Source organism: Salmo trutta, chromosome 30 (genome assembly GCF_901001165.1).
Source record: "Salmo trutta chromosome 30, fSalTru1.1, whole genome shotgun sequence".
Taxonomy (NCBI): Eukaryota; Metazoa; Chordata; class Actinopteri; order Salmoniformes; family Salmonidae; genus Salmo; species Salmo trutta.
In genome coordinates, this window is record NC_042986.1 from 26,557,288 (window position 1) to 26,570,302 (window position 13,015).

The following is a 13,015-nucleotide window of genomic DNA, read 5'->3' on the forward strand; positions in this document are numbered from 1 at the left end:
AATTCTAGAATAATGAACGAGAGAGTAAGATGGCGCCGACAGACATGGTAGCTCTGCTTCTAGCTACTAAACAACTTTGCAATATTATTATTATTATTATTATTTGTTATTTGTGTTATTACATAGAGCCGGAAATAACTTTCTGATATCAGAGCGGTTGTAACTCATCAGCATTCCGACCATAAATATGACTTTCCTGAATTAGATCCTATGTTCATACCCCCCAAGGCAATTTAACTTATCCCAGAGTCTGACTTAGGAGGCGTGCACACCATCCACCACTTCTGAGAATATTACTCACTAATGTTCAGTCCCTGGACAATAAAGTAGACGAGCTCAGGGCGAGGATCTCCTTCCAGAGAGACATCATTGACTGTAACATACTCTGTTTCACGGAATCATGGCTCTCTCCGGATATACTCTCCCCGTCCATACAGCCAGCTGGGTTCTCAGTACATTGCGCAGACAGGAATAAAGAACTCTGGTAAGAAGAAAGGCGGCGGTGTATGTTTTATGATTACCTACTCATGGTGTGATTGTGATAACGTACAGGAACTCAAGTCCTTTTTGTTCACCTAACCTAGAATACCTCACAATCAAATGCAAACCGTATTACCTCCCAAGAGAATTCTCTTCGGTTCTAGTCACAGCTGTGTATATTCCCCCTCAAGCCAATACCACGACGGCCCTCAAGGAACTATATTGGACTTTGTGCAAACTGGAAACCACATATTTATTGTAGCTGGGGACTTTAACAAAGCAAATTTGAGGAAATCACTACCGAAGTTTTAGCAACATATTGCCTGCAGTACTCGATGCTTCAAAAACTCTAGACCATTGTTACTTTCCCTTCCGGGATGGCTGCAAGGCCCTCCCCCGCCCTCCCTTCTGCAAATCAGATCACTACTCCATTCTGCTCCTCCCATCCTATAGGCAGAAACTCAAGTACTTGTGCTAAGGTTTATTTGAAGATGGTCTGACCAATTGGAATCCATGCTTTAAGATTGTTTTGATCATGCGGACTGGGATATTTTCCGGGTTGCCTCTGAGAATAACACTGACACGGTAACTGAGTTCATCAGGAAGTGTATGGGGGATGTTGTTCCCACTGTTACTATTAAAACCTACCCAAACCAAAAACAATGGATAGATAGCAGCATTTGCGCAAAACTGAAAGCGTGAACGAATGCATTTAACCACGACAAGGTGACTGGGAATATGGTTGAATACAAACAGTGCAGTTATGCACTCCATAAGGCAATCAAACAGGCAAAACGTCAGTACAGAGACAAAGTGGAGTCGCAATTCAACGGCTCACACAGGACATATGTGGCAGGGACTCCAGACAATCACAGATTACAAAGGGAAAACCAGCTATGCCGAGGACACCAACGTCTTGCTCCCGGACAAGCTAAACACTTTCTTCACCCGCTTTGAGGATAACACAGTGCCACCGACACTGTCCACTCCCAAGGACTGTGGGCTCTCGATCTAAAATAAATAAAAAACGGAAAAGTTGTGCGTGCATATGTATTACTCAATCTTGCACCTTAGAGCCTGCTGCCCTATGTACATAGACATGGAATCACTGGTAACTTTAATAATGTTTACATGCTGTTTTACTGATTTCAGATTTATATATTTTATTCTACTGTATTCTAGTCAATGCCACTCTGACATCGCTCATCCTAATATTAATATATTTCTTAATTCCATTCTTTTACTTTTAGATTTGTGTGTATTGTTGTGAATTGTTAGATACTACTGCACTTTTGGAGCTAGGAACACAAGCTTTTTGCTACACTCACAATAACATCTGCTAAATATGTATATGCGACCAAGAAAATGAGATTTGATTTGAGAGAAAGAGGGAAAGAGAAAGAAAGATAGAGACATGGTAGCCCCAGCACCTGACCCCTAGCAAACAAAATTTAGGGAGCGCATTCGCAGCCTCTCTTTCTCCTCTGCCATAATGGCTGCATTCGCTCCATTCTTCCATCCTGAGTAGAGGAGAGAGAGCGGGGAAGTTAGACCATTGTTACCTCCAGGGAGAATGGGCTCCTAATTTACCATAAGCCTCTACTATTGAGGACCAGACTCCTTTCACCACGGTGTCCTGCTAATGCAATAATTGGAAAGTCATTCACTGCTTAACTTCCATTTATTCATGTTCTTTTCACTAATAGAGAGAAGGGCATTTTATTGCCCTCGCCTTCCTCACCCAGAGCCTGCACACAGTCCATATATTAGTCTATATCACGTATGCACACACTCTCGCAAACATGTACGCACGCGCGCACACACACACACACACACACCTCTGGACAAGGTCCCTGGGAGGGAGAATCACCCCTCTCATCCACCGGACAGGTTCACAGCTCGGAGGAGATAGGAATGTCAAGTATTTTGCGAAGGTGTGTGTGAAGGGTTGGAGTGTTATTGGAGTGTGTACTGGACCACTCAGGGGAGAGGTAAAGCTTACCTGTCAGGTGTGTCTAGAGCAAGTGAGAGGAGGGAGAGCAATTTATGACACACACTCACACTGACACACACTTGCGCACTGACACACATTTGCACACACACACACACACACACACACACACAATTGCACATAGAAATGGCTGTAGATGGCAATGCTATTCTTAGGGCATTGCTTTGCCTTTTGTTTGTTTTGAAGGTGATGTATGTGCATTTGCAAATCCTGGCTTCTCCTGATTTTTTAACAGATACATTACACATCAAAGGACTATAAAACTTAAAAGGAGGCAGGGAAAGAGGTCTTAATACAAAAATTTTGCTGACTCAATAAAACTATACTGAACAAAAATAAAAATGAAACATGCAACCATTTCAACGATTTTACTGAGTTACAGTTCATAGAAGGAAATCAGTTAAATGAAATAAATTCATTTAATCTATGGATTTCACATGACTGGGCAGGGGCACAGCCATGGGTGGGCCTGGGAGGGCATAGGCCCACCCACTTGGTCGCCAGGCCCAACCAATCAGAATGAGTTTTTTCCCACAAATAGGCTTTGTTACAGGCAGAAATACTCCTCAGTTTCATCAGCTGTCCAGGTGGCTGGTCTCAGACGATCCCACAGGTGAAGAAGCCGGATGTGGAGGTCCTGGGCTTGTATGGTTACACGTGGTCTGCGGTTGTCTAAATTGGTCAGGTGGATGGATTATCTTAGCAAAGGAGAAATGTTCACTAATGGGGATGTAAACACATTTTCTGCACAAAATTTGAGAGAAATACGATTTTTGTGCATATGGAACATTTCAGGGATCTTTTATTTCAGCTCATGAAACATGGAATCAACACTTTACATGTTGCATTTATATTGTTGTGTGTGTGCATGACTGTGTTTGATAAACTGTGGGAATTAGCAACATCCCACTGGGCACACCCTGGTTGAATCAATGTTGTTTACACGTCATTTCAATTGAAATTAAGTTGGACCAACGTGGAATAGATGTTGAATTGACATCTGTGCCCAGTGGAACGGCATTGCCACTCTCTCACCTTTCTCTGGTTGCAGCTCTTTCCCCTCAGTTCCTCACAGTTTGTTTGTGACCTGGTGGATAATACCTGTATCTCCGCCTGCCTGTTGGGCTTTACTCCCTTGTTTCTGCTGCTTTGTAGAGCTAAAAGTAGATATCTAGCGGTTTATTGCACAGTTTTTTCATGTTTGGAATGGATGTGTCCCTTTTTTTCTGTCTTTAGCACAGCTTCGGGTAGATATCTCTCCGGCTTTGAGGGTGTGTGTGTGTGCATGTGTGTGTGTGTGTGTGTGTGTGTGCACGTGCGTGCGTGCATCCGTGCAAGTTTGCTCGAGTGAGTGTGTTCGTGCTTACATGTGTATTTATGTATGTACGGTATATCTCTGTATGTGCGTGTGTACTTGTGTGTGTTTCAGAAGGGCTGCAGAGTCTGATCCTGATTCTCAGTGAATGAATGTCAGTCCCTGAAACACCAGGCAGACCACAGTCTCTAATTGGCACAGTTATGACAGGCTAGCAAGTGAGTTTGTGTGCGTTGGCACTGATCTTAAACTGTGCCTCCAAGACTTTCTGAAGGCTGTTGTAGCAAGGCAATTGCATCTCCTCTTCTTCTATCCAAAATACTTTCTTTCCCCTTGTTGTTTGGAGAAAAGATTCACAAACTATATACATAAAGTGCTGAGAAAGAGAGGTAAAGAGAAAAAAGTATTTTCATAATAGTGCCACTTTTTAGCACTGTCTTTAGGATAACCCAAAGTTTTTTTACAAAAATGTTTTTATTTCATGTTAATTGTCCTAACATAAAGGTAGGAAATGTGACTTTTCCTTTTGAAAATATTTTCCGAACACAAAAAGAAATAGAATAAATCATTTCAATATTTGAAGTCGTTATGGATGATATACAAAGCTGAAAATCCACTCTTTTGTTCCATGGATGGCTTATTTTGGTTGTGAGGATTGCAAAGAAGGCAATATTATTGTATTTTTATTAATGCGTTTGTCTGTCTGTGTGTGCGAGTGAGTAAGTGTGTTTGTGCTTACATGTATTTATCCACATTTCTTCCAACTCAAACAATAACACATGGTCAATTTGTAACCACTCCCTATTACCAAATACAGACAATATGGGAAAAAGTCCAGAAAGCTCTTCCCGTGAGAAGACATCTGTACTGGATCAAATGCACCAGTCATGTTATGAGATGGTTGTAGCATTGTAAAGAATTATGTTAAAACTATGTTTTATTGTCACATACACCAGATAGGTGCAGTGAAATGTGTTGTTTCAAAAGGTCAAATAGAGTCTAGAGCTTCTATTTTTCCTGGTTCACACATGTACAAGTGTGTGGTGTGAAATGGAAATGTAATTTTTGCATATCTCACGCAGACACCCTCAGAGAGTGGGGTCACGGCCTGGGATCAGCCATTATTGACAGCGACCCTGAAGCAATGAGGGTTAAGTGCCTTGCTCAAGGGCACATCGACAGATTTTTCAACTTGTCGGCTCGGTTATTTGAAGCAGCGGCCTTTTGATTTCTGGCCCCACGCTCTAACCACTAGGCTACCTGTGCCCTACCTACACCCTACCTGCTGTTTAGTGAGTAAGGACCCTGAGATTTGGTGAATCAGGTTTGATAGATCTTGTCTAATGGGAGGAGGTTTAGCTGGGGTCATGACCCCAAGTGCCAGTATGAAATCCAGTGGTTCCGACAACAGCATATATGTGTGTGCCTGTGTGTGTGTGTGTGCATCTGCTTGAGCGAGAACATGTATATATACCTATGACAGTACATATACATTTGTCTTTGTACATACAGTACCTCTGTTTGTTTGCGTCTCTCTCCTTCTCCCTCAATCTGTACTGCGTGGGCTGAGCTAAGCTAAGAAGGGCTCTACTGGGGACACACAGAGAGCTACAATATTGTGCTGAAAAAGAGACATCCAGTGTTCCGTGAGTTTTCTCTTCAAACAACAGCTCTAAACCCTGCAGGTGATAGCTAGACAGCGCTAAACCCTGCAGGAGCTAGCTGGACAGCGCTAAACCCTGCAGGAGCTAGCTGGACAGCACTAAACCCTGCAGGAGCTAGGTAGATAGCGCTAAACCTTGCAGGATCTAGCTGGACAGCACTAAACTCTGCAGGATCTAGCTAGTCAGCGCTAAATCCTGCAGGAGCTAGCTGGTCAGTGCTAAACCCTGCAGGTGATAGCTAGACAGGGCTAAACCCTGCTGGAGCTAGCTGGACAGAGCTAAACCCTGCAGGATCTAGGTAGATAGCGCTAAACCTTGCAGGATTTAGCTGGACAGCACTAAACTCTGCAGGATCTAGGTAGATAGTGCTAAACCCTGCAGGTGATAGCTAGACAAGGCTAAACCCTGCAGGAGCTAGCTGGACAGAGCTAAACCTTGCAGGATCTAGCTGGACAGCACTAAACCCTGCAGGAGCTAGCTAGTCAGCGCTAAACCCTGCAGGAGCTAGCTAGACAGTGCTAAACCCTGTGTTTAGCGCTGTCCAGTGTTTCATCCATACAGAATGGAGACAGTTATTATAAAAAGTAAAGTAGGCCTATTTTAAATGAGAGCAGGAAGGAATGACATTATAAAATTGGATTTCTCTGTTTTGTTGTTCCTCAATAGTGTAGAGGAAGCATTAATGTAAACATGACTATAATACTTACATTCTTGTATACTATTACTCAGCATTAGTAGAACAACGCTGTGCAAATAATCTAGAAACGTTGTGGAAATATGGTGGAAATGTTGCAGAGAGATATTTAGGAGCTGATTTCCATCTTCCTCTCTGCACCCCGGGGACAGCAATACATAGAGCATCACTCCTCTATCATATTCCTCCTCTCTTTTATTCCACTCCTCCTCTCCTTTCCTCTCCCTTGTTTTTCCCGGAGAGCCAGTGGCACGATAATCTGTCATTTGATTCAGTTTTGCCAGGCAGAGGGGAGCTTAGCTCACTGATAAGATATCCTTAAGTTGCCAGTAATGAGGAGGTTTGCTTTGATCCGTCGACAAATAGGTTATTTAACCAGTGTCTGCTTTCTGACGAGAGACATTCCACTGTCTCACACGTTCTCACACACACACATACATACACACACATGCATGCACACACACACAACCCTTTGTCTCTAACAAGGGGAGAGAGAATAAGACAGTGAAAGAGAGAGAGAGAACAACTGTTCACATTTATTAGCGCCTTTCAACATGTACCCCTTTATCATTCATTACCCAGCAGAGGGCTGTGACTGTGTACACACATTTCACACACCCACAGTGACACACACAAACACACACCTATACACACACCTATACACACAGACACACACAAACAGACATTAGAATCAAATGACTGTGATTTTTTGGGCAGTGTCCCTTATTGTTACATTGATGTTGTGTGAACGTTGTGGGATGGAAAGACTGGGGAGACATGCATGCGGCTGATTCTCCCCCAAGCAGGAGGAATTGAAAGCGGGTGGGAAATCAGGGGGCGGGAAGAACTGGGAATAAATTAAGAAGTGATATCACTTCCTAACTGGGAAGGATTTATGCGCCGCTGCCAAGTCCAACAGATTGAAGTCATTTCATTTTTCATGCATGGTTTCTGTCCTCATAGTAACTCCCTGAAACAGAGAGAAAGAGAGAGTGAGACAGAGAACGAGAAGGGGGAGGTAGTTTGGCAGTGGAGTGTGTAATCGCTCCATGTGCCTTGTAAGACTGGAAGCAACGTAAGAAGTCGGTGAGGTTTCGATCCTCAAGCCCCGACTTGATGCCTCAAATAAATGAGCAGAGAATAGTAGGATGGAGAGAGTTCAACCCAGCTGCTAGATACACTTATAGCTCCCTCTCTCTCTCCTCTGTTTGCTGTTGCTGTTGTTGTTGTTTTGAGGATGGTACATCTTTGAAGTACTAGTAGCCAATGCTTAAAAACAACTTGTTAATTATCTTAGCCGTCAGCTTTCAAGTACTTCACTGCTCCTAACGTAAGGCCTTGCGCACACACACACACACACACACACACACACACACACACATACACACCAGAAGCAGCTCCTCCAAACTGCATTAGTACTCTGTCCTCTGATCCTCTGACAGCTCCTCTGATCTTTCAGAAGGAGAACATGTGTGGTCCACTTTTCACATTTTATCTTTAGTAATTTTACATTCTCTCCATCTCATCTCTCCCATTCCCTGTGTGTGTGTGTGTGTGTGTGTCTGTGTGTGTGTGTGTGTGTGTGTGTGTGTGTGTGTGTGTGTGTGTGTGTGTGTGTGTGTGTGTGTGTGTGTGTTAGCTAGCTCTACTGCTGGCTGCAGGCCATAAAGCTGTGGATGGTGTGGCTGGAGATTATATGGCGATTAAATGTACCACGCTTTAGCTGACTCATTTGATGTATTCCCTCACAGTGGAAGAATCAGGGAATTTATCTCTCTGAGTGAGTGAGTGAGTGAGTGAGTGAGTGAGTGAGTGAGTGAGTGAGTGAGTGAGTGAGTGAGTGTGAGTGTGTGTGTGTGTGTTTGGCATATGAAAGGATGTGATGTGGGAGATGGTATTATTACCGTGTATTGACAGTGGAGAGTGCAAGGAGAAGAGGATGAGGACGATGATGACAGGTTGTTATAGTGGTGTTAGGAGTAGTCTGGATGACACCTGTCTGATACAATATGTCCTAGTCCTTCCCTGGTCCTTGTTAGTCTCAGGCCATTCTCTCCCTGGTGTGTCAAAAGGACTGCCAAATTGGTTCCATGAGTGCTGAAAGATGGAGACAACTTTTTGGGGGACTCTTTCTCTTTAGGAGCACTCATGGCTTTCTCCTGGAATAATCACTGATTGGAGACGAGGTGGTGGATAGGAGGACTGTGTGTGCGTGCGTGCGTGCGTGTGTGTTTGTGTGTTATTGAGGCATGCTGAAATAGCAGCACTAGCACCCTTTACTCTAATGGAAGGAGGTTGGAGGGCTGACTAGGACCTTATTTGGGAGCTAAAGGAAAGACCCCTTCAAATGAAGCCCAATTGCTCTGCACTTCAGCCCAAATCACACTCTGTGCAGTGTACTTAATGTACTTAATAGCTCTTCTGCTCTTGAAAGCAGTGAATATGTGTGTGCGTGCATGTGTGTTTGTACAGTCGTGTGTAATATATCTCCAGCTGTCCTCTCCTTAGGTTAATCTTTGTTTTTCTCTGAAACTGTTTATTCTTCATTTGTTTGCTGTTACTTTCCTAGTTATGGTGTTTACAAGATGACATTTAAATGTTCTTATTTTTCTTTTTTTGCTCATGTTGTGACAGTGTTCTAAGCACAGTCCCTGTAAGAGCTGTTTACATCTCCAATTGTCAAGCAGAAGAAAAATTATCTTTGCCAAATGCTTGTTGATTTATTTTTCCATCCATTGAAAGAAAGAGAAATAGTGAATTTCCTGTTTGAAATACTTGGGTTGTGCACCATTCTATAGCACTAATAAAATCCACTGCTATAGCTGTGACTGCCGAGCTATGATGGATGTGTTTGTTTGTGTGTGTGTGTGTGTGTGTGTGTGTGTGTGTGTGTGTGTGTGTGTGTGTGTGTGTGTGTGTGTGTGTGTGTGTGTGTGTGTGTCTGTGTGCACGTATATGTCTATTTCTGATGAATATATAATATGTGATGATTGTCCCCTATCATTGGTCTCCCAGCTTCTATATGATGATCTAGTCCTGGAATAAACACCTTACCAATCACACCAATGGATGAAGTGGCATGGAGGAGATTATGCTGTGTTTTCCATTAGCGCTGGTCATCGGCTAATCAGCCGGTTACAGACTCATTTTCAGCCTCATACTTTTTCCACTTCATATTAACTAGGCTATTTATTATTTTATTTTTTTGTTCGGTAGTCCGTCGAGCCCTGTCCCGCTAGAATGAACGATATGCATCTTCTAGCAATCTATTGATAGAATTTGCGCCTGTCAGTCACAAAGCGAGCGTTGACAGGGAAAGGAAGTGAACAGAATGCATCAGTGATTCATATTTTCTGCAACATTCTGAAGTGGTCATGAGAGTCCCTGTTTGTTTGTGCTGCACTTTGTGTAGCTGTTAGTGATGATGCTAATAAAAACAGTCTTCTGGTAGATGGAAAGGCTTTCCCAAAAACCGTCTCAATTAAATGTTAACTACAAAGTAGCCTATGCTTACCTGGCAGAATGATATCATGATTGTTTTAATCAATCCAGTGGGTATTTGTTTTGCAAACTCTACCATCACATGTGAGCTACAAAAACATTGCTAAACAACAGCTTCTTGCTAAGTGCACACTTGAATTAAAGGGTAACTTCAACCAAAAATCTACATTTCTCTGATTTTTCCCAGACCTCAAAAGTGGTCTCCTGATGTGGTTTAAGCATTGTTGTGGACTTCAAACATCCAATTGTGTTGTTTTTCTATTTAGAAGGTGTGATTTTGAGAGAGTGAAAACCTGAACATTTTTGGAAAAACTGAAAGCGTGAAAAACAAAAAATAGAGAAAATGGAATTTGTGTGTGTGTGTGTGGGGGGAGGGGGGGTCAGCCAAAACATAAAACAGATTTCATAGGGTCCTACCTAATGATAATTCTTTATTAATCCAGGCTATGTAAAATCTGAAAGATAATACATAAGATATAACCTTTAATTTATTTTTCAAGATGATGTTGGCTATTTACTGAATTATTCTGTTGGAATAAATACATAATTTGAAGAACAAACATCATTGTGGTATTCATATCTTGCAGTAAAACTGTAAATAGGACTTTAATCTCAAGAGAGACAGGTTAAATGTTTAAAAAAGTTTCATGTTCTTTTAATTACAAAATAGTACTGAACATATAGGCCTAGACCTAAACGATATCCAAAACAACAAACAATACACTGAATTCATACATTTTCTGTAATTTAAATTGAAAAGAAATGTCTTTCTACACAATGCCACACCACATATTCCAATCTGGGAGGTAAATTCGATAAAGTATTCAATAATGTTGCTGTGTATTTTGGGTTGGAATAAAGGCATTAGAATGTACCAGAGGCCACCAAAATAGAGCGCCTTCGGCAAAACATTTTGTCCTGGGAGTTTCTGGCTGGATACTATTGTGGAAAACACTGGATTATGTGTGTAACATCAATGTGTGATATTATTGTTGTACGCAGCATCAGCATCTACCACTAGGGAACAAACAGATCTGTCAAGGCTTTGGTTTTTCTCCAATCTCCCATATTACTCAATGATTGAATGTGTTATGAAAGATGAAACCCATTTCAGAAACAGCAGTAGACCACAGAGTAAAAACGGACATTCTGTGTCTGTGTGTCTTGTTGCAGATCCGTTCGGACCAGGACCGGAACATCTCCATCCGATACAGCATCACAGGGGTGGGAGCGGACCAGCCACCCAATGAGGTGTTCAGTATCGACCCTGTCGCCGGCAAGATGTTCGTCACCAAGCCGCTGGACAGAGAGAGGAGATCATCATACCATGTGAGTAACACACACACACACACACAACTACACATACACAGCTCTGTAATGAGTTGGTGACAGGCTGGCCCGTTGTCCAGATGGACTATTGATTGAGAGAGTGAAGGGTAAGGAGTCGTGGCTACAGCCACATGACATTTAACAAGTACAAACGCTCGTACAGACCATGAAAATGACTCAACCACTGTGGGTCACACACACACACACACACGCACGCAGACACGCACATGCACACATACACAGTGCAGTATTACCAGAGTAGCGTCTACCTCAGGTGCTGTAAAGTTAATAATATGCTTAGCAGACTAAATTTTCCCATGCAACCTACACACACATCTTCAGTATGTGGCACATGTGGGATTTTGCCCATAAGCTCTGTGCTAACACCAACTAATTATTATCATTAATATACCACTTTGATGTAGCTATTGTAGGAATTATGCTTGTTGCTTTCTCTCCACAATTGCATCTCTCGCATTCTCTCTCCTTGCTCCTCACATCTCTCCCTCTGTTTGACATGTCTTTGTTTATTTGTTGAACTCAGAGGCCCAGCTTTCCATTGAGAGGCTGAACTGGGCAGATGTATGCACAGGAGGATGCAGGATCAATGGGGTGATTTGTTAAGAAAGGCCCAGGCTTGGTGACGGGTTCTTGGATTAAAGCCCAGGCTGGATGTGTCTCTGTCAAAGAACCAAATGTAGCCACACAGTCATAACTTCTGACTCAGAAGCTATATAAGCTGTACTCTATGTAAGGAAGACTAAAATAATGTAAGCTATGAAACTAGCATCCAGCTTTTTTTATTAAAGAAAAAATTATTGTGGTAAAAGTTATCTTTCATTATCTTACAACTTGAATATCCTTGAAGGAGAGGAATACTTCCTCAAAGCAACATTGTTGTCAGCTTTGTCATCCGACATCAGGGTTGGGTAGGTCACTTTCTAAATGTAATCCATTACAGTTACTAGTTACCTGTCCAAAATTGTAATCAGTAATGTAACTTTTAGATTGCACAAACTCAGTAACGTAATCTGATTACATTCCGTTACTTTTAGAGTACTTTCCCCTGAGGAGGCATTAGAAGAAGACAACCGACATTTATTGCATGATAAATCAATGTTAAAGTTTACATAGCTGGCCATATATGGATGTTCAATTTTACTTTATGGGTTGGTTATGTAGGCTTCTTCTAACCCATCGCTTTCTACTACATATTATAATATGATTAAATGATATATTTACATTAAAAACCAAAGTCTATCAGAATTCCAGTCATTCCAATAAATGTTATACCCCTTGATCTTCAAGAATAGGACTTGGAAATATTGAAGTACAGATTAGCCAAATTGTTTTACCTGAGTATGACCCCAAAACTAAGGACTTATTAGCCAGCCCTACTCTGTTGTTTATGATTTTGTTGTCATGGAGGACTGATTGGACTCATTGATTTGAGTTGAAAAAGAAACACAGCTCATGGAATGGCATACTTTGAGCACTACTGAAAAGGGCTATTTACATTTGAAAAATTAATGGCATTTACTGCATTTGCTATAGGCCTATTGTTTACCTTTTTGTTGGTGACACAATGATATCTTGATAATATGCAGCTGTTTAAATTGCAAATCCACAGATGAAACAATAACAAAATGGTTGCCCTGCTTCCATTTTGGTAAAAAGCTGAAGGATTGGGCTGGAAAAATGTAACCATGCTATGGATGCAAGGACTGACGATCCATGATATAAACAGTATTGTTTTAACCATGTTATGAGGTTATTTAGTGTTTGTTTATATTTACAATGCTTACAAACATCGGAATAAAACAAGATTATATTTTATATCTACATATACACCACCATTCAAAAGTTTGGGGTCACTTAGAAATGTCCTTGTTTTCTATGAAAACATACATGAAATGAGTTGCAAAATGAATAGGAAATATAGTCAAGACGTTGACAAGGTTATAAATAATGATTTTACCACCACCAAAGCACCCCCAGACCATCACATTGCCTCCACCATG

At 41.7% G+C, this 13,015-nt stretch overlaps 1 protein-coding gene across 1 annotated transcript in view; it reads left to right on the forward strand.

Moving 5' to 3' along the window:
* LOC115168377 (cadherin-4-like) overlaps positions 1-13,015 on the forward strand; it is a 559,301-nt gene that overhangs the window by 452,200 nt on the left and 94,086 nt on the right. Inside the window, exon 6 of the mRNA XM_029723578.1 lies at positions 10,839-10,994. Within this exon, the coding sequence (XP_029579438.1) occupies positions 10,839-10,994 (156 nt within the window). The remainder of the gene's footprint in view (positions 1-10,838; positions 10,995-13,015) is intronic.